Source organism: Actinia tenebrosa, unplaced genomic scaffold, assembly GCF_029948245.1.
Source record: "Actinia tenebrosa isolate PJP-AT-01 unplaced genomic scaffold, QUT_ActTen_1.0 PGA_scaffold3__52_contigs__length_22856419, whole genome shotgun sequence".
Taxonomy (NCBI): Eukaryota; Metazoa; Cnidaria; class Anthozoa; order Actiniaria; family Actiniidae; genus Actinia; species Actinia tenebrosa.
This window is the reverse complement of record NW_028292580.1, coordinates 21374511-21401018: the sequence shown is the minus strand read 5'-3', so window position 1 is coordinate 21401018 and position 26508 is coordinate 21374511. Positions and strand designations below refer to the sequence as shown.

At 40.1% G+C, this 26508-nt stretch overlaps 2 protein-coding genes across 2 annotated transcripts; both read right to left on the bottom strand.

Moving 5' to 3' along the window:
* Window positions 1-7197: 7197 nt before the first annotated feature.
* Window positions 7198-14476, bottom strand: LOC116288016 (uncharacterized). Its single transcript, XM_031694737.2, has 2 exons — window positions 13758-14476; window positions 7198-11284 (listed from the first exon to the last, which is right to left on the bottom strand). Exons 1-2 carry the CDS (start codon window positions 14296-14298, stop codon window positions 10413-10415), a joined length of 1413 nt encoding a protein of 470 aa, XP_031550597.1. The 5' UTR covers window positions 14299-14476; the 3' UTR covers window positions 7198-10412.
* A 1850-nt stretch (window positions 14477-16326) lies between these two features.
* Window positions 16327-26134, bottom strand: LOC116288028 (ceramide kinase). The gene is made up of 12 exons (XM_031694748.2): window positions 25978-26134; window positions 23774-24019; window positions 23264-23392; window positions 22790-22853; window positions 22311-22456; window positions 21376-21450; window positions 20555-20732; window positions 19774-19854; window positions 19100-19188; window positions 18023-18222; window positions 17634-17857; window positions 16327-16820 (listed from the first exon to the last, which is right to left on the bottom strand). Exons 1-12 carry the CDS (start codon window positions 26105-26107, stop codon window positions 16733-16735), a joined length of 1650 nt encoding a protein of 549 aa, XP_031550608.2. The 5' UTR covers window positions 26108-26134; the 3' UTR covers window positions 16327-16732.
* Window positions 26135-26508: the final 374 nt, after the last annotated feature.

Sequence of the window (26508 nt, the reverse complement as noted above, 5' to 3'; positions counted from 1 at the left end):
GACCCTAACGAGTTATCCAGCCATCTTAAGTTCTGGCACAAGCAATTCCCTAAAGATACACAGACACTCCTCACATTGGATGACATCGCCTGCGGGGACGACGTAAAAAAGCGCACCTCCGAATTAGTGAAGCTTGCCTTTAGCGGCAGACACGACAATATTAGCGTTTGGTTGCTTTCCCAGCAGCTTACCAGTGTCTCCAAGCCTTTTAGGGAAAACATAGGTTCACTTGTCGTATTTTATACTCCGAGCAAGTCTGATCTGGAAACCATCTTAAGCGACTATGGCGGCGAGATAAGCAAGGAACAGTTGCATGAATACATGCGGCATTTAAAAACGCACCAACATTCCAAAATGATCTTCTCTTTGAGGTTTCCGTATTCCATTAACATATATGGAGATTGAGCAGCTCTTAAATGAAGTCCCCACACAGTTAGATGAAAGTAACCTTAAGGAACAACTTAACATCCTGGTGTCTTCTGGGAAGTGCAAAGAAATGATAGGCAAGGAACTTACCCATGAGCAAGTTAATAAGTTGTCAGAAGAGGAGGTTAAGAAGTTCCATAAGAGGTACGAGGCTGCCCTTGCAAGTAAGACCACGGACGCCGTAGCAGACTCCGCTATCCGACTTGTGACTAAATTGCTTGGACTTGCGCTGCCCATAGACGACGTGGAGCAACTGCGGAAGGACATAAGCGAGGACTATGTCATCGCCCAAGAACTTAAGATAACCTGCGGGTGGTTGTCTTTGAAGTGCGGTAAGTTAATGGCAGTTGCCTCTGCGGCACTTCACGTAGCTCAGCATGTCGACTTGAAGGAACTTACGACGTCTTGGAAGGACTTCAAGAAGGACAGAGAAGTCGAAAAGGTCTTCCAGGCAGCACTTGCTGAGGTACCTGATCAAGTCGCCTCAAGTACTTAGTCAAGTCGTCCTCAGGAATTACCCAGGTCGCCTCAAGTACTTAGTCAAGTCCTATTAAGTTACTTATCAAGTCCTATTAAGTTACTTATCAAGTCCTTCAAGTCCTTAGATATAAATGAGTGAAGCTGAATCAAAGGTGGAGGAACCCGAGCAAAAGATTACCAAGGCTAAATCTCCAGGCAGAGTGGCGGCGGGGAAGAAGCTCGCGGAGATGAATAAGAAGAACAAAGCAAAGAAAGAGGAAAAGGTGGAGGAAAGAGAAGAGGAATCCTTTATCAATCCGGGATACGTCATTGGCGCGTTAGGAGTTGCTATAGCAGCAGGCAGCCTCTACTTACAATGGCGGGCTACGAAGCCAAAAGTAGAACCCGTGCATGTACCGCCAACATATCACGCACCCGTGCAGGAGCCCCCTAAGAGTAGGATCCCCGTAATGGAGTGATAACCTTCTCGCTTTGTAATATAATGTCAACCGCGTTATTGAAAACTGTCGAAGAAGCAGCTATCATTACTTCCATCGTTGCGGGTATTGGTTGGGTAGGTAAGAAAGTGCTCAAAGAAGACTTTACTGAAGACCCAAGCTAGAGCTTCGCTAATTTTGCTAAGATGACCGCTGCCGTGGGCGGGGCTATCATGGTAAAGGATTACCTACGGAAGGAAAAGTACCTGCCTAATGTATAAATGGCTAGCGTGGTCGTAGGCGGAGTCATTGCAGCTTTAGCATTCACTGGAGCTAATTATGGTGGTCAGTATTTGGATAGATTAGTTAGAGGCGACAAAAGCGGAGAATTAGCCGCTGAGAGGAAAAGGCATGATTTAGCGCTGGAGAAATATCAAAGGGACGTGGCGGCTTGGAATGAAAAAAGACAAGCTTACAGGGATTGGTTGGACAAGAACTACCAAGACAAAATGCAGGCGGATAAGAACTTCGAAAACACAGACTACGCCTTTAAGCTCTATGCACAGGCGCACCCCGCGGCATCGACGGGGTTAAAAAGGCCTCAGTTCAGGAATTACTACCAGCCTTCTAAGAAACAAAAAGACAATGAGCTGGTATTTGTAGGAGTCGCAGGGCTGGCGGGAGGCGTAGCTTTGGCGTATTTTGCTTGACGCGAAGCATGAGCGTCTAATATATAATGATCGTCTTTTTGGAAAGCGACAAAAATAACTTTACCACTTATTTGAATCCCCCCATCAAAGCACATAAGGTTCGGCTGGTTAGTTGCTCTTTGTACAATTCTTGGTATAATTTAGTCAATGGTATGGTCACCGTGCATAAGGGATCTAACAATTATCAAGGCGTAATGCTACCCGATGGACATTACACACCAATCACCCTTGCTAAGGAGCTCGCCAAGCGCGGTTATACTCTCACCACAGGGCTGCCGCACGAAATGACCTTCAAACGTAATCTTCCTAACGATTTCTCGGTAACCCTAGGAAAAGCTGATGCATTAGGATCTTTACTAGGTGTCTCAGGCAAGGAAATTACCAACACGGCCATACCCGTGAAATGGAAAGTCGCATCCTCTTACGAAGTCTATTGCGATTTGGTCCATAGTTACAACAATGGAGAAAAGTCTTCTCTTATGTCCAAGTTTCCGCCCAAAGGTAATCCATTTGACCTGGTAGAATACACCCCCTTTTCTTTAAGCTATGACTTGTCTAATTTGGTAGAAAGCATAAACATCACCATTAAAGTGGACGGAGAGACGGTGGATTTCAACGGACGCAAGATCAATCTTGTTTTGGAATTCATATAATGGGCCGCGTAGAGGACAAACTCAAAAGGATTTACTATGGGCCTGAAGGCTATTGGAGAGGAGCGTCAGCTATCAAGAAACTCGCGACCGCGGCCAGGGTATCAGAAGAAACGGCTAAGAACTGGCTAAGAAAACAAACCCTCTGGCAGGTCTATCTTCCCGTGCCTAAGTACATTCCCAGGCCCAGCTTTACCGTAAATGCCCCCAATGAAGTCCATCAGGCAGATTTGCTTTTCTTACCGCACGACAAGGCGAGAAGAAAGACCTATAGGTACGCTTTGACCGTAGTTGATATCGCAAGCAGATACAAGGACGCCGAACCCATAACCAGCAAGGATTCTGGGGAAGTCGCAGAAGCCCTAGGTAGGATTTATAAGCGCGTCTTGAAATGGCCTAAGCTGCTGCAGGTGGATGCGGGAACAGAGTTCATGGGCGTGGTTACCAAGACCCTGAAAGACCACGACACTAAGATTAGGAGAGCCGAAGCAGAGTACCACAAGGGTCAGAGCATCGTCGAAAGATTCAATAAGACCCTGGCTGAGCGTCTCTTTGGGTACCAGTATTGGAAAGAGCTGGAAGATCCCTCCAAACGCAACAGGGAATGGACTCAGAGGCTCCCCCAGGTCGTCGCGGCTTTAAACAACGAGGCGGCCAGGGCTACGGGAATGAAACCCAGGGATGCCATAAAAAAGAAACACGTGGAACACAAGTCCTACGTCAGAAGTTCGAGGGCGGTCGGACTGAAGGAAAAAAAGCTCCCCCGCGACATAGTGGTCAGATACCTCTATCAGCCGGGGGAACTCGAAGGCGGCAGTAAGAGAGCCACGGATCCTAACTGGTCCCTGGAAACGTATGAGATTTCGAAGTCCGTCACCAAGGAAGGGCAGCCCGTGTTGTATTACCTAGATGGCCCAAGTCGTGGATTTGTCAAGGAAGAGCTGCTCATAGTCCCCAAAGACTCAGAGTAGTGCTGCTCCACGCGCCCGATTACACTCTAGGCATGTCAGTCTTACGTTACCTCTGCAATGCCCGCGTTTGTTGTTGATACGATCCACGGAGAACTGTTGATCATCATTCGGATCAAACCTCCATAGTAGAGGTATGTTACATTTGGCACACCTTGCCCCTTTCTTATAGACGTCGTCCACGCATAGGTCGAACGTCATATTTTTTTCTTCGTCGTGCCGCTTGTAGCGAAGGAGTTTCTTAGCAATGTTCTCCTTTGCTATGTCTTCTGGCGTCTTATCGTAACGCAGTTGCGGCCCCCAGGCTCTTTTTAACTGTTTGGCATACTCCACGCGGCTTACGGCGGTGTAGATAAGGTTGCTCCAACACAGCCGCTGGTCTATGATCCATAAGGTTTCTTTTATGGTAAGCCCTTGCGCGCTGTGGACTGTCATGCAATAGCCTAAGCGCCAATCTGGATGGGAGGTAATTCTTTCCACCTTTTCTATGGGCACCCAGGCTTTGTCGTGCGTTACTGCGTTCTGCAGTTGGATGTCGGTACCAGGTACCCAGACGTCGCGGCGCTGCATGCGGGTGTCGTGGGGTTTGTAACAAACGGGCACGGGATGTGTAGGGAAGCGCTCTTGGTGTATTTTGAAGAGGTCTTTCTGTATGCGAGATTGTGCCGCGCGCTTACTACTTAGCACCAGATCTTTAGGATGCCAGGCGTATAGAAAGTCCTCGTAGGACTTCGCTCGTACGCGTTTGCGCAGTGTTTTGCATTGCTCGGCGTCACTGAGGCCCCTCAATTCCGCTTTCAGGTTTCTTATTTGATCCTTGCTGCGGTAGTCGGTGTTAATTTCCTCCGCATGGTCTACGAAATCTTTCAGCCATTCGTGGGGCATCTCTCCGGCTATTGGAGGAGGCTGGCAGGGATCTCCGGCAAATATTACTTGACATTTCCCACGGAGAAAGTCTACGAACTCCTGCAGGATTTCTAAAGGAACGGTGCAAATCTCATCCCAAAGTATTACCGGTGGTATGTCGTGGATAGCTTCCGGTACCCACTTTTGGCCATTCCAACGAAAGAAGCTGTGGTACGTTTGAGCGTCGTGGCCCATTTCGCAGAGTTCTCTTTCCAAACGGTGCGTTGGCGTTAGCACCTTTATCTTAGGAAAGAGTTCTAACACGCGCGTCGTCTTACCGCTGCCTCCCGTACCGTACAGATAGGAAAAGCGTTGGTAGGAAATAGGATCGGCAACTGAAGGTAGAGGCTCCTCGGTGGGCACAACGGCGCCCCTCGTATGCTCGCCGTGGTATTCCACGCGCGCCCTCCAGGCTTTTATTTCTTCATCTTTGACGCGCCATTGGCCACTTTCTGCGAGTTCATCGGCAGTGTAGAATTCCTTCATCTTTTCCAACACGTGCGGTTTCACGTATAGGGAATCCGTGGCTACGCGTGGAATGTCTTCTTTGTCAAACCGCAGGAGCATCGCGAGGAGGTTAATATGCGCGTAGGCTAACATGCTGGCACGCAGATGGTAATACTGCGGTCGATGGTCCTGGTAATAACACAGCGCATTCCATTCGTGCAGTTTATCGTCGACAAGGTAGTCCCATTTCTCTACAGACACCATCGTTCCTTTGTCATGCGCGCGCTTGATGAGGAAGCTTAACTCGCCGGCGTCCGTTATTAGGCGCCGCTGCATATGTTTTTCACCTTCCTTAGCGCCCTGCGTGAATTTACCTATGACCACACGCGCTGTGGGGTTATGCTCCGGTAGCCATTGCGTGAAGGCGCTGTGACAAAGTATGGCTTCATGCGCTGTGTATTTTAAAAGTTTGCGCTCTTCAAAGAACTTCAATAGGGGCACCGGTATCCATTCTTTCTCCTGCAGGTGCTTCCCATACCACGCATAGATTATGGGGTGCAGACCCGCTGCTAATTTCCAGGTGGTCAACCGTACAAACCCCGTTGCCGGGGCGTCGTAATGACCATCCAACGCAACACGAAAGAACTGCGAATCTGGATGTCCGTAACGGTCGTAATATTCCTTACAATCTCCCAGGCCTTTGAAGCTTGCGGGGTAACAATGTTTCATATCCAGCGACACGTATTCGTCTTCGTCGTACTCCATGTTCCACAGACCACCGTGGCCGTGTTCTACACAAGCTTTAGCTATATTTTTGAACTCCTCCGGTGTGGATTTCCACCCGTTTCTTTTCTTTGCGGCTAAGAAGTCCAAACTGCGACTGCTAAGCACTTCGTCAGAGAAGTCTTCTCCCAGACTCTCACAAGCGCTTTGAATGCGCAGCTGTTCCACTTCAGGACGATACAAAGTACCATCTTGGGTCATAAATTGACTTCCCTCCGCGTTCATTAACCAAATGGAATTCTCGTGCATTAGTTCTGCAAGCGGTGACTCTTTGTAAACGCGCGTTTCTTTCTTTTTGGGGAACCGCAGCTCTCGCCACGCATGCCCGTTGTGCTGGTAAATCACTATAGGCGCACCACGGCCCCCATACTTGTGCGTCCCGGAGTAGATGAAGCCGTCGGTGATGTCTTTCACGTGTATGCGCCTTTCTAAAGCAACCTCTAACTTCTTGATGTTTTCAATGGTGGCTCCTGCCCTACGAGTAGCATGCTCCCATTTCCTGATGGCTTCTCTTCTCTTCAACGTAAGCTTACCTCCCCTAGAGGAATCCTCAAAGAACTCTCTAACTAACTTACCCACGCAGTTACCCGGATGCCGCATTGGTTTGAGCTTCTTAACGTCCGGGTTCTTAATTTCATACGCACCGTAAATAACCACGGTGACCGGGTAAGCAACTTCGTAGAACAACATGTCGATGCCCACCAGCGCCCCAAGACGCGTGTCCTTGCTTAAAACGAACAGGTCCTTCCTGCCAGACGCCCGTATTGGATTACGCCCCTTTTCTATTATCCACTCGCCGTCTAAATACTTTATAAACGTCAACTCCAGGCGGTAATTACCTTTGGGCATCAAGCCAATTATCCTTTCTGCTCTTTCCTCGTCCATCGTCTCGTCTGTATCTCCCTCCATAAATGTCGTGAAGGCAAAGTCGGCGTCTAAGCGGTTCAGCACCTGAGTTCGCAGTCGGCGCACAGTCTTGTTACTAATGCTTTTGATGGTGTCCATCTATATCTAAGGAATATTTTATCCTCCGTTTGCGACCTTGCCCATCGTTTCGGCTACCTTTAATCCCCAACACAGCAGCAGTAAGGGAATCTTCGCGCAACATATAACAGAACACGGGTAATTCCCGCGGGGAACGCTAGTGCGTAAACACGGGTAATTCCCGGGCGATTCCGAATGGTGACCGCGAGTCCCCCTTACTGCTGCTCTTATAGAGTACAGGAACAATAGTCATAATTAAAGAACAAAAGCAGTGTGAAAAGGATTATGGTCTAGAGACAGGGGTAAAACGTCATCTCGCTTCAGGCTTATTCTTTATCCAAAAGTTCAAAATATAAAATTGTCACCGAAACACAAAAAATGTAAATACAGAAAATGGACATGCACATATAATAAATATTCATCAACATTTTTATTATTACCATTGGTTACTTTATTTCCTTCATTTTTTTAATCTTAGGTTTACATTTTCCACCCTTTGTATTTTTTACTTCGTTCCTCGAGCCTGCGTTACTAATGGTCAGCTCACTTTTTACTGACAACAAGGCACGCAGGCTCAGAACGAGATTTACAATGATGCGTACGATACCAATCCCCGGGTCCTGCCGGGACAATTAACATTTAGTATACATATGCTTTAACTACATCTCTTTATTTCCCCCCCTAGTTGGCTAGGCTATGATACAACATTATTTCCTAATATTTCCACTTTAATGACAAAATAAAATTTTCTGAAAACCTTTCGACGGGAAAAAACGTTTTTGTCCATTTAAAGGTATATTCTCATCATGCTTCAAATTAATTATTTATGTCCCTTTTTCCCCAAGAGTAGCCACTTTGAAAGGTAACCAATCCTGTGGCACGGCACAGAGTCATTGGGAACTAGTTTTATCCAAATTTTCATGTCGAACGTCTTGGGGTCATTCAAAATGACTATAGAACGACTCTTAACTTACACACTGCCACATCATTGAATGAATTGGTTCTACTAGTCTTGTTATACATTTTAACTTATTATATTTTCTTAGTATTGTAAAGCGCCTAGAGCAATTATTGATATAGATGCTATATAAATAAAGTTTATCATCATCATCATCATTATTATTATTATTATCATTATAATTATACAGCTTCTCATTAATCCCATATAGGTAACTGTCCAATTATTTTCTTAATTGGACGGGTATTGTTGATATGGGATTAAGTAGGCAGCTATATAACTAATAGGTAATGGGATTTCATGCTCCCCAATCAAGAAATAATTAGACTCGAAAAATTCCTCTGACTCCCAAATTGGACTCGGCCTATGGCCTCATCCAATTTTGTCAGTCCTCGGAATTTTCCTTGTCCAATTATTTCTTAATTAAACAGCATGGAGTCCTATTACATATACTTATTAAATTCCTATTAACTCGATTGGTATACGTACGTTAAACCATAAATACGACATCATATTATGTAACATATCTTTTGCATTATGAAAAATAAATTATCTAATTTTAGAATAATTCCTTAATTACCAGTCTTATACTTTGCTTACCATTTACTCTTAAATACTCTTATTTGTACCCCATTACCCTGGTTTAGCATTTGTATACATCTTAATTTTCTTTCTTTCTTAGGTTTAAATATGTTTTAAATATATCTTTATAGTTTTTCTTGTCACGTGACCGCAGCCATAATGGAGATGGCTGGCCCGCACTCACGATTGGAATACGATGGTATTCCTGCAATTCTTGGGCGTAAAAACCCAACAAAATTTTTCTAGCTATCCCTTAAACAAGTATTCTCATTTGTTTTATTTTTAATTAAAATCAAAAATCGTTCTCTTGGCCAAAGTTTGTAAATAATGGCGTTTTTCTTTGTTCGAGCACTAAGTCGGCACTTCTATCAGGCCTTTGAAAATTTATTTTTTTCCCAGAGATTTAAAATTAATGCTGTTTTTCCTTTATTCCAATTCTCCTGAAGTTTTCTATCAAAATAAGACTATTCATTAGTCATTAGCAGAATTGCTAAATCAGACGGATGCCCCAAGCTATGTTTAGTGGAAGGTTTTTTCTGTACGCACGAAAACCGAGTATCTTTAGTTTTTCGAACTCTAATATGAGGGTTTCGATGGGGATCGAGTCCAGATGTCAGTTAAAATTTCGCTTATTTGTCAGTTAAATTTAATGGCATTTGTCAGTTGTCAAGAAAATTCCGATCCAGACCTTCTAATTAGGAAAAACCTTTGTGCTGTTTGAGTCAGGACTCGTTCGAAGTCTGCTCAGTTTTATATCTCCTATGGTTTCTATCTTTTCCATAAAATATTTCGTGTTTTTACAGGAAAGGTGAAGACACATTGTCATGACAGCTGTCGACTAAAATAACAATGTCTTGGTTCTAATAGAGGTCCCCTAAAAGCGAAATCTTACATGGAATTAAAGAAAGAAATAATACTAATAACAAACGGAAATTTGTGCCTACCTCGGATACTATGTATTTTGAATTCGACACCAAGATTTTCGTTTTTGATCTGAGAAGCTTTGGAAATGAATTCCGAATAAGAAATCTTAGCACAATAAGCTTTTTTTTGCCATTAGATTTTTTTTGTTGTTGCTTATTTTCGATATATCATGCAAATTCCGTCCACGAAGTTCAGCTTTGGAGATCCACCTAAATTGGTTTAAAAAAATGAGCGACTTGAAAAGTATGTGCGATGAATGCTGAATCAATATCGCCAATTTTCTTTAAAAATACCTTATGTTATCGATATTCTGACCAAAACAGTGGCTTTTCCTCGCAAACAATGTTCCATATGTTGTACAAATATTATCTAATCATTTCACAAACAATTATAAAATAAATATGACAAAATAACGAAGAAAATATGAGTATAAAAAAAACCAATCACTTGGACTTGGACTGAAAACTTTCAGGCAACATTGAGATTCGCAAGAGTGCTGAGCCGATGAAATTATGAACTTAGTTTAACTTATTATTATTTTCTCTGAGAAATAAAACTCTTATTTAAAATCTCAAATAAAATTATATATAAAAATTATATGTAGAAGGAATGTTTTAATTTTAGACCATTAAAAATGAACAGTTATGAGTCTAAGGCTCTGGCTAAACGAGGAAACATGTTTCCAGAAACATGTTTACCGCGCGGCGCATGTTTCCTCGATGTTTCCCAGTCTAGCCAAATGCGAAACATTGCTGTGTGCAACAAATTTTGCTTCCAAGACTCAAAAAATGTTTTTGCTGTGCGGCAGAAACATTTTATGTTTCCAAGACGCATGGAAACATTGTTTCCCGATGTTTCCTGACAGTTTTGCCACCTTAGGGAACATTTAGGGAAACATGTTTCCTCGTTTAGCCAGGGCCTAACAGAATACTCCAATATCTAGTTCGCCTTTGCTCAGTCTTCTCCTCGATTGTCTACAAGTGTGGTCTTTTCTTTCATTATAAGGTCCATTGCAGAGAAAAAAAATGTATGAACTACGGAACAATACGAGTCGATTAAAATGTGACGGGTTTTGGTTGAATAGCTGAATATTATCACACACAACCGAGACTAAGGCTGAGCAAAGAGAACTCAAAACTGAAGTATTGATCTAGTAATACTTATGTGGCGCTTGTAGATTAGCAGTGTAAATTCGAGGTCCATCCTGTAGCGTTCCTTTGCCTTGTAAAACAGAACTCTTTCTGAGAAGCGAAGTGCAACACGCACTCTTTCCTCAAGTACGGTTCTACAGCTAAGCCCACGAGTCCTGCAATGAATCCACCAACAGCGTTACCAACCGTTAGAAGACCAAACCCGAACTCTAGTTCTTCGGGGGCTAGAACTGAGGCGACAGAATGAGGCGAGTGAAGGACGATGAGGCCAGACACAAGGCCAACAGTAGAGCACAAGACAATGGCCAGCCAAAGGCCAGGAAGGAAGTGGTACCATGACTCGAACAGGAACAACATGAGCTGCAAGAGGTTGATCAGAGCGAAGATCCAGGTATGTCTACATTTTAGGAGGGAGGACACATCGACCAGAAAAGAAAAGAGGAAGAGATAGGACCTTCCAACGAATTTGCCAATTCTGTAGGCCAGGCTGTAGTACTGGTAATGGTCTCTGGGTGCAATGCCGCTTTTGGGAAATGAAATGGTGGTCACCACAGACGAGTTAACAAGATATTCGGCGAAGAAGCTAAGGGCCAGAGGAACGATGAAGGGCACTAGTTTCCACGACACATTCATTTTCTCGTTGCATCCTAGAGACGTTGATTTCTTCTTGATGGCGCGATCTTTTGAGAAATGTTCGACCTCATCCTCATCGCTGTTCTCGCCGTCAGACTCTTTAATCTTCTCGTAGGATACACGAGTGTTTAGGTTCTGTAGGGATGCAGCAGCTTCATGGACAGGCTCCTTGTCCAGCATGGCATAAAAGATCAAGTACAATATAGACCATGGGGCTGTAATCAAGATGGCTGTTCTTGGCGAGACACAGTTCCAAGTCGTCACACCTGGGGATATTTTTTTCCTTATATTAATGTTTTTTATTAAGGGAGGCAAGGGTAGTATTCACTGTGTGGATAGCGGTTCGATTCTCTGGACCCGCCATTTTGCACTAGCCAATTGAAATTCCCCTACCAACAGGACAGGGCGGGGAATACGACGCCGGCGCATCTTAAAGCTTCAGTGTACGGTAAAGTGCTAAATTTGACACTACATGAATGCAAATTTCCCCGCCCTGTCCTGGGGAGAGGGGGGTTCGATACAGCATTACATGGAAAAAAGGTTGGTTGTTGATATTCTCTACCTCGCTCCATAAGTTTTTTCTGGGTGCCCCCGTCCATTTTCCAGCCATCCGCAAAAAAAACAGAAAACAAACAAAAAAAACAACAACAACAACAAACAAACAAACAAAACAAAAGAAAACAAAAGAAAAAAAAACAAAAACAAAAACACACACACACACACACACACAAACACAATTTTCGAATTTCAGATCTAGTATCTGGCTCGGGATATCTGAGTCATCACCCCTTGCTCTTTGATAAGATTCCTTAAGATTGTACAGCGTCAGCCACGGACAAATCATGGCGCGCCTCCGAGCGAGCATGCGCAAAATTTGAAATAGCAGCTTGTGAAATTTTGTGCCTACTGTCTCCTAATAGAGCCTATACTCACTACTGATGTCATCGTGTTGTGAATGTCCGTGCAAGGTCGTGCTAGTTCACGTAATTAAACTTTCGCAATTCATCAATACTATTTGTAATGTTAGTTTTATTTGGTCCTTCTAAACGGTGGAATGAAAGATTGTAAGATCTTTAAAAATCCTTTTCCCATCTGCAAAGTGTAGCATTATAACTATTGCTCACCCATTAATGGATTTTTTTCTTTCTTCGTTTCTGAAAATTTCTAGGTTGGTAATGAATCGATCATTCAACTTTTTATTTTATTTATTTTATTTTTAATTTTTTAATTTTTTTTGTTTTTGGTACTGCAAATCCTTTGAATGTTTTACCACTTCTCAAGACGGCTGTATGTTAGTTAGACATACTCCATATCCATTCCCTGTCGACCCAACCTGCAAGACCCATGCAGGCCACTGCTCTGATCGATCTATTTTAAAATTAATTTACTAAGGAAACATGGTTTTAGGATGTTTGCTTTTTGTTTTATTAAACAAGGACCATACTTCCAGACATCGAGTGCTGAACCGTCGTATGGCAGCGCGAAGTATTTACGGCTACGCCAGAGATTTCGACCCCGACAACCGCTATCCGAAGAATTACAGACTGATCAGGAAGCTCGGCCGGAAGCCTAAGGGAGAGGTTAGTCGGCCCCTAGACCGTAGATGATTAACCCCTTGCTATGACCAGCAAACTCAAAATTTTGATTTCGACGCTGATGGCTTTGAACGCATACTCACTCCTTTTCCATGTAGGATGCGTTTAATAAAACTAAACGGAATGTACATCATGGTAAATTCGATCTGATTGTTTTCATCTGTCTAGAATTTTTTGAAATGGAAAAAATGGCCTTCAGTATTTTTGACGCTAGCGTTGCTATGCTACCATTATTACGTAATACGTTCCTAAGAAAATTTTAAATCTTAGATTCATGGTCTTTGACGATGTGACTGGCGTATTGAATATTAGTGTATCAGTCATCAAATTTCATTTCGATTACCCATTGATTCATGGGCCTTTCAAAGCCTATACAACCACCTTAAGTTAAAGAACAAATCAGTATAAATTAAAGAGCGAGCGCGTGTGCAACACGACGCCCAATGGACGCCGGGCGAAGGGAAAAAAAATAAGTCCAAAAATGTAAAAATAAATCATTCCTTTCCTGTCATATAAAACGCAGACGTTTTCTTCACACTTGGTTAGTGAACTGAAAAAGTTCAAGAATACTTTTTATAGAGTTTTAAATATATTCCACATTTTTTGTCAAGTGAGTGGAATTCGAAAATTTGTCGAAGGAATTTGGACATTTCAAAATTATTGTATTCATTATATATAATTATTATAGTTATATTTGTGGTTTAAAAATTTTTGTTAGTAGTTTGAAATTTCATTGTCAATCGAATTTAAGAAATAAGCGATTGTATCGACAAAAGATATACAGGAAAATTGTACTGTATTTTGTCGAATCATTATAATTTTCAATCGTATCAAAAAACATTATTATTATATCAAATCCGCAAGAATAAGCATTGAAATTAAAACCTACTATAAAATTAATGTGAACAGGTTTTCATTTATATATTTTTGTAAACACAGGTGTAGTAATGTTTGCAGTATTGGTTTTACTTAACTGACTTGGTCGAAGACGACTAGATCAAGCACAGCCCGATACAAAAGAGCAGTGAGTTGACCAAAAACACTGGACAACAAGCTGAGCTGTGCTCACCAACCCGGCCCCAAAACAACATTCTTCGTTGCACAAAATACTCCGTTTATGAATAAAATACAAGTTTAAGCATACCTGTGTAGTATAAGGGCGCAACAAGAGAAGATATACCGGTACCAGCAACGTAGGAACTGATACAAATTTGTGGATAGAACGCTGTTAGTGACAGCAGTACTAGTTCACTTGCTCCGGTAGCCATCGCATTCAGCGCGATCCCAAACATCTTTAAACGGATATCATCCGCGTAGGCGATGATCAAGATCCCTGACATCATGAAAAGCATAATCACCAGGATTTTAAACCAATATGGAATTTTTTGGATGAACCAGGGAAAGAAAATCTTGACGGCCATCAGCGGAGTGACGAAAGTGACAAGAACCGCAGCCGTTGGAACCTTGTTACCGCTCAATATATCCTCAGCAGCGGTCAGTAACATTTCTTGGTTGAAAAAAGACAACGTCCCGAAAACCAGAAAGCAAACAATGTTAAGAGCAGAAGTTGTCTCTTTATCTGGCTTCTCGTCGTCGTATTTTCGTGGCACAAAATTACAAAGAGCTCGTTTGAGTTTTTGCCACATCGTGGGTTGATCTCGAAGACCCTTATATTTCAAACTCATGAACTATATCTCTGAAAACTAAGGTCAAAAACCTCGTCGTTACTCACGAATAGATCTTTAAGAAAAGGTTTTTATGGCCGCCATCCATGAAGCTCTCTCCTTCAGTGCTTTTATCAAAGATTAGGCGAAGAAATTTCCGCTTTGGTTCGCACTCTAATTAGAATTTTAAATTTACAGCTGGTTTAGTCGGCCGGTAAACAAAGAAATACGTACTGTGTAAATATATGCGTAATAGATGATTTATGAATGAATTTGTACAATAACGTATATTTTTTCACGAAAAGAGCGGTCATTTGAGTTATATCAAACACCTAAAATGAAAAGACTGATTCATATTTTAGTTTTGTATTTTATTCTTATAATTTTATTCATACTTCATATGTAGTTTTATATCCTAGAAACCGGCTTATGACTCTGAAAGACAAGTAGAATTAAGATTAACCATTCCATCAACAATAAATTATTTTTCTTTGATATTTTCTTCAGTCTAATTTTCTTCTTCTTCTTTTTTTTTCTTTTTTTCATCATGTTGTCGTCTGAACAGAGACAAAATAGTTTTTTCTGTATAAAAATATATTCGTAACTCGATCAGATCGTCACTTTGACATATCAAAACATCCCTTCACTTTCAAAATCTTATCACATATCTTTTCGACTCAGGAAATTGCGGCGTTGCCCTGACTACCCTGCTGGTACAGAGTCTCCTCGCGTGGTATTGTGGAAGTCAAATATTTTTCTAAAGCTAAAGTTTTCTAGAGAATATAGTTCCTACAAGTATCCCTTTTCAGTATATTTGTGTCTGTCGTTTATCTGGAATGCGAAGAACAAATAAATCATGGTTTGAGTGTAGGCGACGACCCACGCTCGTCACCATGGTGGCTGGTCTTTATGACCTGTAGAGCAATTAAAAAGATAGAAGACTTGTTTTTAAAGATTAAATTCAACATTTAAATAAACTATTAACAGGTTTGTCGAGAAGAAAGTCATAAGTACGGAAGACTTTTCCATGGTTCAGATTTAGTTTAAAAACGGACTTGAAAATTACTGTAAGTGAACTTACTACGAATGTTTTGCTTATTGAGGGGTTTTCCAGTCAAGAGTGACGTCATAACAACCAATAGAAGGCATTGACATTGGGTTTTACTACCCTGCGAGCAGAGTCTCCTTTTAGCTCCTCCACGGACAAGAGGAGCCAAACGAAGACTCTTCTCGCCGGGAAGGGTTTGACATTATGATATAAACGAAACTTTAATCGCTACGTACCACGATGCAGCATGTTCGCTATCTCACAAGAGGTCTGTACTGGTCATCCAAAAAAGGCTGTTTGTGCAACTTTCTTGAAACTCGCTCATTTTTAAAGTTATATTTTCGTCCGTTAGAAAAATTAGCTTTAAAGATTTGACGTAGAAATATTTGAGGGTCAAAACGTGTATAGTTATTCGATAAAAGGTTATTCAACGGTTTTGGTGCGCGTTCGCATCGTGGGCTCAAATCGAACGTTCAAAAGTAGGCAGTCACTTAGGACTTTCGCGGGAAAATGCGAGGTAAATGACAAATATTTCTGGGAAACTTTGCCAGTTGATAAGACAACATGCGCACTCTATTTCGTAAATGTTCAATTTTCTTTTACGATATGGCGGACCACGAAATGTCGGCGGTTGGTGTGTCGGTTGAGTCAACGACTATAGCTTTCCCAGTTGAATAATAGATGAAGTGGAGGCGGAGTATGTGGGTATCTTGGATGTAGTTTATAATTATTTTACTTCAAAAAAGACCACAATTCTTTCTATTTTACATATGCCCACTCGATCACGTACGTACGCGGCTCTATGTGAGTAGTTTTTGCCCGCAACATGGCCGAAACTAAAGAAATAAAAGGTTTTTGTAGAGGGTACTAATCGGTACCCATTTGTCAGTTAAATACTATTTCTTTGACCAAATTTCAGTGAATTACTAACCCCATTGGTACCCTCTGTAGGAATTTCTATTCGACTTTATGATAGCACGGAAATAAGGACGAAATATATGGCAAATCAATGTCTTTCTTTAATAAATGTAGCATTTTAGAATGATTCACTAGCTGGCAGTTCATGCGATTATATATATAGTCTGCACAGAACTCATTACTTAAGAGTTTTAATTTTTTTCTGATCACTTCCGTTGTAGGAATTTTGGCGTCAAAAACTCGAACATAGGCAGCCATTAAATTTCACTTTTAAGAGTCATCCATATGGCGATTGTGACGTCACACACAACCCACCAAAATACTTTACTAAATCAAAACACCACAAATAATATGTCAATTTTTTTATCTTCTTTTCGATAACGTTAAATTAATTAAATAAAGTCCAATTACGATGTCAAATTCTGGTTTTCTCCGTCAATTAAGGAGATATAAGGTAATATATTAGGAACTGATGACGCTCTGCTGACGTCATCTTCTGTAGCACAGTGCGCATGACGGGGTGTCACTACATTCTTCTATTCCTCGTGCGAATATCTTGATCAGCTGACAGTGAACTCTAGAAAAAGTAAATAGAATTGGTAAGTTAGAAGTGGCGAGGAATGTATATGTGGTTAATGAGTAATTTCTCTGCAATATTGTGCGATCAAGTCTCCGATTGAGCTAAATCTGTCGATACAAGCTGCAATTTTTTCTCGCGCTGACAATGCAATCTCAATTTTTGCATTGCCAGCGCGAGACACAATTTCAGCGCGTATCATGCCCCGTGACTTTGACGGCAACGATGTCACGCAACGCAAAAATAAAAAATAGATAGATAGCGAAGATAGCGAAAACTAAAATTGCAGCGTCTATCACCCATGTTTACTCGCAATGCAATAATCCTATTCAGACTAGCCAATCAGGATTTAATACTGATTTTTACTGATTTTTACCTTTTTGATATGGTAGACGTTGCAATTTTTCGCTGCAACAAAAATGTGAATTTGCGTTGCCAGCGCGAGAAAATATTGCAGCGTGTATCGACAGCTTAACATTCGGTTCTAGCAAAGGACGGACCACAAAACTGAGAAAGGTAAATGAAAAAAAAAAATTTTCGACACCATTACCATTCTTGGGTAATTTATTCACTGCCAGGTTAAGGAAAAAAACTGTGTCGAGTTGACATTGCAGTGCATTGGACCGTCGTAGGGGACATACTTCAAGCTCCTATTTTGCTCCCTAAAACAGTCCCACAATGCACGATAATGCGAACTCGACCCAGTTTTCTCCTCAACCTCGGAAAGGCCAACAGCTTGCCAATAGCAACTTTGATCTTCAACGCTCTGCTCAGTCTCCTCGCGACAAATTAGTACTTAATTTCTCAATTCACCTGACGTGAACACCAGGCTCCTCCACAGGTTCACCATCAACATTCCACGTGCTTTTTGAAGCATTTCCTCGTGATTTTTTGGCGGGACCTGCTAGGATTTCCTGGTCATTATCTCTTGCTGGAATGCCAGCTTCGTCCGTCTCATCATCGTTGGGTTCGGCGGATTGTGAAGGCTTGAAGTGAAACTCCTTGACGCGAAACACTTCCACGAAATTAAAATTAAACTGCAAAGTAAATAGGAAATCTTGTTTGACAAAATTAAAAACTTATTAGATGAAGTATGTTAATTCCTCTTTTACTCCGACGAAGGACTAGCGTCCGAAACGTCAGATTTTTCATCTTTTCACGGTGTAAAATTTACCCTTTTATCATTTATGTTAATTGCTTACATGATTTGATCTGTTAGCAAGACTCAACATGTGCCTCAAGTACTGCAGTCTAGATGTATGTTTGACCAGGATCAAATCCATATATCCATCGGCAAGGTGAGCACTAGGGGACAGGCCTTCGGGGCTTTTGGCGCATGCGCATGACATGTTGACTCCAATGACACTGATGAACCGGCCATCGATTGTTTTCCATTGAAGACCTAAAATAGAATAATTAATATGTAACGAGGAAAAATGAAAAATGACAGAACTGAAAAATGTATTACGGCCAAGCAGTCCAAGAGATAGTTCTGTCCTCGGGGCGATTTCTCCATCAGCTTTAACATCACCAACATAACAGCTTCTGTCCGTTGTGAATATGATAACAGCTTCTCTTTACCTTCATTTTATTTCATGGTTTAAAAGATGTACCATTATAGAACCTCCCCAAAGTCCCAAAGAGGGATTCTGCATTAATTTATACCTCTATTAGCCCCTCCGAGGTTGAGGAAAAACCTGGGTCGAGTTGCAATTGCAGTGCATTTTGGGGCTGTAGAGACATGTTTCCAAGATGGCGTCTTTTTCTTCAACGTTGGAATGGCATTTTCGAGTTCCAAATTACCGCTGTGTTTCTTGACTACAGACTCATACACTCAGGCTTAGCCTCGTATCAGTGCTTAAATATTCACAAATATCAACGCTAAAGTAAAGAATGCACAACTTCAACAATACGAAACACCTTGAAATTCCACGGACCTTCACTGGAACACATCGATATTAAAATAAAATCGAGGCTAACCCTGAGCAACAGAGAACTCGAAGCTTTTAGACCCTAGTTTAGCTTGGGCGTAATGTTTCCCGCCATTTCCGGCAGACCGCGTGTCATTCTCTTGAGAATAAGATTCTTCGTATCCAAATTTCTGTGTCTTCTCTTTGGCAGCCGTTAAACAAAGAAATGATACTCTAGTGAATGACACGTGGTCTGAAATGAGAAATCATTACGCCCAAGGTTAAGGTATCTATACGATGCAAAAGAGACCTAAAACGCTTAAAAGCGCAATAATTGTTATAAGATAGAGTTAAACATGGATGCCTTACTTGATGAGTCACTTTCTGTTTGTTTATCGGTTTCGTCAGGTGTTTCCTGAAGAAACGGATCCTTATTCACCGGGTTACATATATAACACCTAGAAAGAAAATAAAGAATACCTAAGTAAATCAGGCTTGCGGACGCTACTTGAGTGCAATTTCTAATTCACACCACTCGATTATTGTATTCCTTTTTTCAATCGAGCCCATCCCATAATGGCACGCGTAGGAAGAGAGGAGAGAAATTGTGAAGATTCTGTTTCGGTTGCCGTTTTAAAATCGAATAATTTTAACAAGAAAAGTCTAAATGCTTTAAAAAGTGTCTATACATAGTTAATATAATTAATTTTCTGTGTTATCCGTTCCTGTGGATTACACTAGCAATTTTGTCGCGCAACTTTTATATAACGATATTTGAATTCGAATGGCTGCGATTAGCCTCTTGTTCCTAGTTATTCTCTGTCATGGGATTTAGCACAGGGATCCCAACGGAGAACATAAAGGGTAGCCTGCTGAGGAGGCTAGGCTGCGATCTGCCGTCGCAAAATACGCGCTGGGCGTTTACATGTGCGACTTGGGGTTGCGAAAAAATCAGTCAACACTTAAATCATCACCGCTCGAGTCGCGCGACAAAGTTGCTAGTAAACAGGCCTTAAAACAAGGTCAAAATAAAATAAACCTACCCTGTCCTACAGCGGCTTTTGTCTAAGGGATGTGCCTCTAGACTGTCATCTTGAAGGAAACTAACGCTACCATCGTAGCCCCTTTGAAAGATACAAATATAAGAACTTTAATATCAAGAGATGAGATGGGTCAAAATACAGGTAAACGCAATGGCTCTATCAAACCTTCACATTTTATCGTAACCTAACTGACAACCTCTGGGCTGATCAAAGTCAGGGCACGGCTACTGACATATGAAATAGGAATTTAGCTTGCTAGGCTTAGTGGAGAGGGGAAAAACGGCGAAACTGGAGAAAAATCCTCGAATAAAAGGAGAGACCTAACAAACTTTACTCACATATGATGTTGTGTCAAGGAATCTAACCCGAGACTCCATGGTAAGTGCAGTAACTACTACATGTACTACTCTACCCTTGATTCCCTAAATAATAGACCCTTCCGCACGCTATTCTCAAGTAAGTTAGCAAAAATCGATCAACATCATTGGACAGAGAACCTCAAATTTAGCAAATTTGCTAAGTTCAGTAAAGGGTGATCTAGCTCCGTAAAGTTGTCCCTCCCCCCCCCCCCCCCCCAACATACAGGAATCGTCGTCAAAATTTTGTGATTTGCATGGCTTATCTTCGCCTGTTTCCAATATATCACTCTCAAGCCTGGTAAATTTACTTATTTTGAGGTGCTTTTTCCAGCATTAACGATGAATTTTTGCTAATTAGTCCAAGTAAAAAGTTGAAAAAAACATAGAAAGGTCTTTTTTTCCAAATAAATAAGTTTGTTTACTTGTTTATGAAGAACTTTTTGAACCCAGAGTAGTCATAACGCTTTGGTCCCATCCAGCGGAGCTTTTCACTGTCCTGCAGTACATCTCCAAAGAAACCATACGCTGCCATGGAAACAGAATACCTTTGAACTTCCGTCTTGTGTTTGACTGAGCAGACATCCAGAGGGTGAACATCGCCTGAAATGTTTAAAAGAAACATATATATGAAGGAACGAAAAAGAAATATGGAATGGAATGCATGGATTCTTGGATCGTTGATCTGAGAACATGGATTGGGTTAATGGAACCACAAAAACAGGGACTGCAGAGCGAGTTTTGGATTTGATAATTCAGAACTCTCTTCCGAATAATTAATGGTATACCAAATAGAAATTAATAAGGAAATACATAAAAAATGGGAGCAAAATTATTGGGGAAAGAGGAGCTTAATGCCACTCAGCCCCCTAGCTCTGCAGTCCCTGAAAGAGATTGGTTGAGATTGATTCAGGTTCAAAATAAATTATTTAGGAGTTATGATTTTAAGATTGTGAATTAAAGATTTGAAATTATAGACCTGGAATAATGGAATGGGGATTGCAGACAAGAATTTGTGGACCAAGAGTAAGGGGTGTTGGGATTGTTGGAGAGTTAAGGCCGGTTTAGATGGTATGATTTTCGCCTACAACCATTGTATACAACATGCTCGCGTCTGTCATAGGCGAGTTGTAGGCTTGATTTACACTCTACGACTCGAGTTGTAGGATGGCACAAGTGTGTCGTATACGATAGTTGTAGGCGAAAATCGTATTGTCTAAACCGGCCTTTAGGGAAACACACTCACCAATGATTATATGAAGTGCTGATGTTACTGGGTCATTAATACCATTGGTACAGTATGCTATTGCATCTGTGGAGCCTAGAGAGCAAAAAGACAATGTATTGAAGGTAAGATATGGAAGGTAAGATATGGTGTAAATAGGAAGAATGTAAAAATACATTTAATGTGCTGGTTTTAGGTGATAAAAATAAGTATGATTGATGATGGTGATGATGATGGTAGTGGTGATGATGATGGTGATGCTGGTGATGATGATGATGGTGATGATGATGGTGGTGGTGGTGATGATGATGATGGTGGTTGTGGTGGTGATGGTGCTAATGATGGTGATGATGATGGTGGTGATGATAATGATGATGATGATGGTGATGATGATGGTGGTTGTGGTGGTGGTGATGATGATGGTTGTGGTGGTGATGGTGTTAATGATGGTGATGATGATGATGATAATGATGGTTGTGGTGCTGATGGTGCTGCTGCTGATGATGATGATGATGATGGTTTTGGTGGTGGTAGTGACAGTCTTGGTGATGACTGATCAAGATGGTGAATAAAAGTGATGAAAATGATTAACCATAATAGTGAAGGATGATGGTGGTAGTGACAGTGATTATAATACTAATAAAGGTGATGATTGACCATGATGGTGTAATGTATGATGGTGGTAATGATGATAATGGCAACAATGGAAGTGACAGTGATGGTAACAATAATAATTCAAGATGATTGTGATGATTGACCATGATGGTGATGGATCATGATTATGATTATGATGATGATGATGACAATGTCAATGGTGGGAATAATAGTGATGGTAATGATGAGATGACCGTTATGATTGGATCATGATTTTGATGAATGAGATTGTGAGGGTAATGGTGAAGAACATTGGCAAGAGTCAAGCGATCTCAACTTACTTCACAGTAAGACTCCCTCACCTGCTGGTATAACACCAACTGTTAATGATGGTTGGACTGGTTCAAAATCTAGTTTGGTTGTGTCAACATTATTGTCTGTTTGGGTTCTTCTTATTAAGCCATTGAGTATCTCATGGAACATCCCATCTCCTCCTACAGTGATGATTCTGGAAACACACAAAACATCACCTTAATAAAACAGAAAGTATTTTTGAGATGCAACTAGAAATGGAATTTACAAACAAGAATGGATTAGGATAGATAAGATGGATAAAAAAGAATAACTAGATGAATTAATATACAAAAAGAAATGGAATCAAGGATGGATGGATGGAGGGAGGGAGGGAGGGAGGGAGGGAGGGACGGATGGACAGAGAGAGGGATGGATGGAGGGAAGGAGGGATGGATGGAGGGATGGATGGAGGGAGGGAGGGGGGACGGAGAAAGGGATGGAGGGATGGACTAATTGATGGATTTTAGTGTGGCAGCTCACAACTTACCCATCTAATTTATCAAGGGACTCCAACTCCAGGTAGTCTTTTGCATGATTAGCTCTCTCAGTAACTGAGGCATAAGCAAATAGTATATTAGTCCCATGCGGACAACAATTCTAGCAATTCAATTCTATTAATTTATTTATCATAAGATTTGCCAAAAGCAGGTAATTTCCAAAAAAAAAAAAAACCTGAGACCCCTAAGTGGTAAATCACAAAAATCCTAGCACCGAGGTTTGCGATAGCACTTTAATAGCTCCTAGACTTTACCACATCAGGGCCCAGTTGTAGGAAGCCTGGAAAGCACTATCCTGTGGATAAATCCTATTCCAGTGGATAAGTCAATGCTGTTATCCAATAAATTTATCCTCTGAATAAGATCTATCCATCGGATAGCGCTATTCACCCTTCCTACAACTGGGCCCAGCAACATACTTTTGTAATATTTATAATCATGTGTTAGACTTAATGCACTCATACCTATAATTTCAGTTTTAATATTTGCAAGATCAAACAGTGGTTGTACTTTTTCTTTGTAGATTTTCCCAGCAAGTTTTTTCCCACCAACTGGATTGATAAAAATTAGAAGCCTCCTTGGACGTTGCATACCTACAAGAAATAATAAAATAATATAAATACTTCAGAGACTTTTACCCTGTGGTTTATTATCAGTCGAGCTTTGAGTTGAACCTACAACAAGAACTGTACGAGAGGAGCTCAGAATTTGTTCTTACATTTGGGATCAATATGAATATTGAAATAGGTTCTTCCTTTTGTGCACCAGTTGTCCTCACAAACAACACTCACACAATTCCAAAGACAAACTATTTTTATTGTTACTCAATTTTTTAAAACCCCTGATATTTTGTTTTGTTTGTTTTATCTTTATGCAACAATTCCTCCACAAATGTAAACATTGTAGATTGACCCTGAGACAGAATGATATCAAAGTATATTCATATTTGACCATAAGTTAAATAAATATCTCACCATCCAGTAACTCTTGTATTCTTTGAATCCATTCATAGCATTCGGAGCTCGACTGACAATCAAAGAGCAGTCTTTTTGTCTTCCATTTATGATGTTTCATTCTCTTAATTGCATGAATGATAAATGACGTGCTCTTCAGCATAGACATCTCGATATCTCCATCCTTATTTTGAGAGGTGACTTGTTTGTTTGGTGAAACAGCAAATATTTCTGTCAGAGGGATTGAGTGTCTGGGTGGAACATTTCCTAGTGAGATAAATACATAAATTTTTGAGTATATGAATAAATTTAAAAAATATGAACCGATCGATAAATGAATAAACAAAATAGAGAATAAAGAAATGAATGTTATACTATAATGGGGAAAAAAAAGAATTGATAAATGAATGAATGAATAAAAGAGAGATTAAAGAAATTAATGAATATAACAATGAAAAAGAATAAGAATAAATGGATCAATAAACGAAAGAAAGTATAAAAGAGTGAATAAAGGAATGAATGAATGAATGACTAATTGAATGGACAAATGAATAAGGTGCATGAAAAATAAATAAAGACTAAAAATATCTTATCTTATATTATGTATGCATATGTGAATTAATTAGTCTAGCTTCCATTTTATATTGGAGAACAATAGTTGTTTCTGATTGGCTGATGCTTGAGTTTTTCCTTATAAAATGTTGATGAAAATTACCAGCTTGTGCATGCAACACATGTACAGTCATGCTCACAAATTATCACACGGTTGATATATCTAGAATTATACTTGTACTTTCCCTGAACCTCTTAAAATATATACCTTGGGCATGGCTTATCTGTTTTCCCATTTTAAAACTTTTTTTTTTTGAGAATAAGATTTTTTTTAGTTGTATCCATATTCATGTGTCTTCTCATGTGTAATACCCTGGTTCCAGAGGTGCTTAGCTCTTCTCCCCGCCACTAAACGCATCTGGAAGCAGGGTACATGTGCAACTGTTAAGCAAAGAAATGATATTCTAGGGAATGACAAGTGGTCTGAAATGGGAAAACAATATGCACAAGGAAAAGATCAAAGGCCTCTCTTCATTCTCAATTCCTCTTAAATTAAAAATTGGTTTTGCGAGTAAAATTTTTACAAGTCACTTCGATACTCGGAAGGAAGAACTAAAAGCTTTCAAATATTAAATAACACATTTAAACAAGTATTCTTGCTGAAATTTAAGTCGATTGTGAATTCAAATTGTAAATATTTTAGTTTGAAGTCTGGACTCTGAAAATGACTTCTCAGGTTGTCAAAATGTCAGTCCCATCAAACAGTCCTTCTCGGGACTACATCCACCCAGATGATCATAATACAAAGTATTGTTACTTCGATAAAACATTCATTCTCCTGGGTTCAGACCATTCTATACAATATTGAATAAACTATATTCCACACACACAATACATTGAAACATTTTGTTTTTGAACTCCTAATGAAAAAATACAATGTTGCACTTATGTCCTTTACTCTGCATTTGACATGCTATTTATCATCTATTAAAGTGAAACAATAGAAAAACTGCAAGGCATTATAAAACCCACTTATAGAAGCACCAAAAATATTAAACTTTAATTCAAACACTGCTGCACGAGCTCTTAAATTTTTATTTACCATTTTTTCTCATTCATTTTTCAATGTATAATTTTATTTGTAATTTGAATATGCTTTCAAGTTTATTTAGAATAATGAGCTTAAGTTTATATGAGTTTGATTCAAATTTAAGATTATAAAATATTTTTATTGCCTAAACTAAAATTCTGGAGTAAAAACTTTATTATGAATCTGGCTTACTTTTAGACACTTTTTTTATGAAGAAATTTTGAACAACCACACAGGCTGGAAATTAGAAAATCTTTATAAGCTTTATGACAAATATCCTGCAGGATGTTCGATCGTGTTAGCACTTTGTTTGTAAAAAGTTAAAACATTTTTATACGTTTTATAATAATCAGTAAGATCTCAAATACGGTTAATGTGTTAATTGATAATATCGATTCATAGGAAGCTATATCATCTGGTTTATATGATGAAAGCCGACAGTGTCGTATTAAGGGGAAATCTTAATACAGAAAGTGCGTTTTTTTAAATACAAAACTGAATGTGGAATTTGTTTAATATGTCGCTGTTTATATGTACTGACTATCTTATGTTGGATTTGTAAAAGATCTACCCAAAAACTTACCGTAAGGATGTTCTTCAGAACCTTCTGAACACCAATAGAAGGTCTTAGGTGTAATAAAAACATTAACAGACTTGCTATTATGATGCAAAACTGAATGAAAGAGGGAACTTCCTTCTCCTCCTGTCGCCATCTTTGCTTCGTTTGTTGACTACCAACATGTACACAGGGATCCCAAAAGTGGTCAATACTTTGAATCATTTACATAATTATATGAATACAAGCCATACAAGCTAACCTCGAGTTAAATAAATAATGCCTTAAATGTTTGCATTCTGTGTAGTACTGTATGATCATCTCCCGATTTTTCGCTGTAGGTCAAATTAGTTTGAACTCACGCCTTATGTAAGTATTTGCCCATCCATTTATTCGGCCTCTATCTCATTTTCATCAATTTTGCATAGCAATTTCATCGACAAAATCGATTAACACCAACCCAAGATTCAAATGAATTTTAACACGTTAAAAAATAAAAACCAAGCGGTTATTTATTACACCAAATGTGTCAGGAAGGCGAAAATTAAAATTCACTAG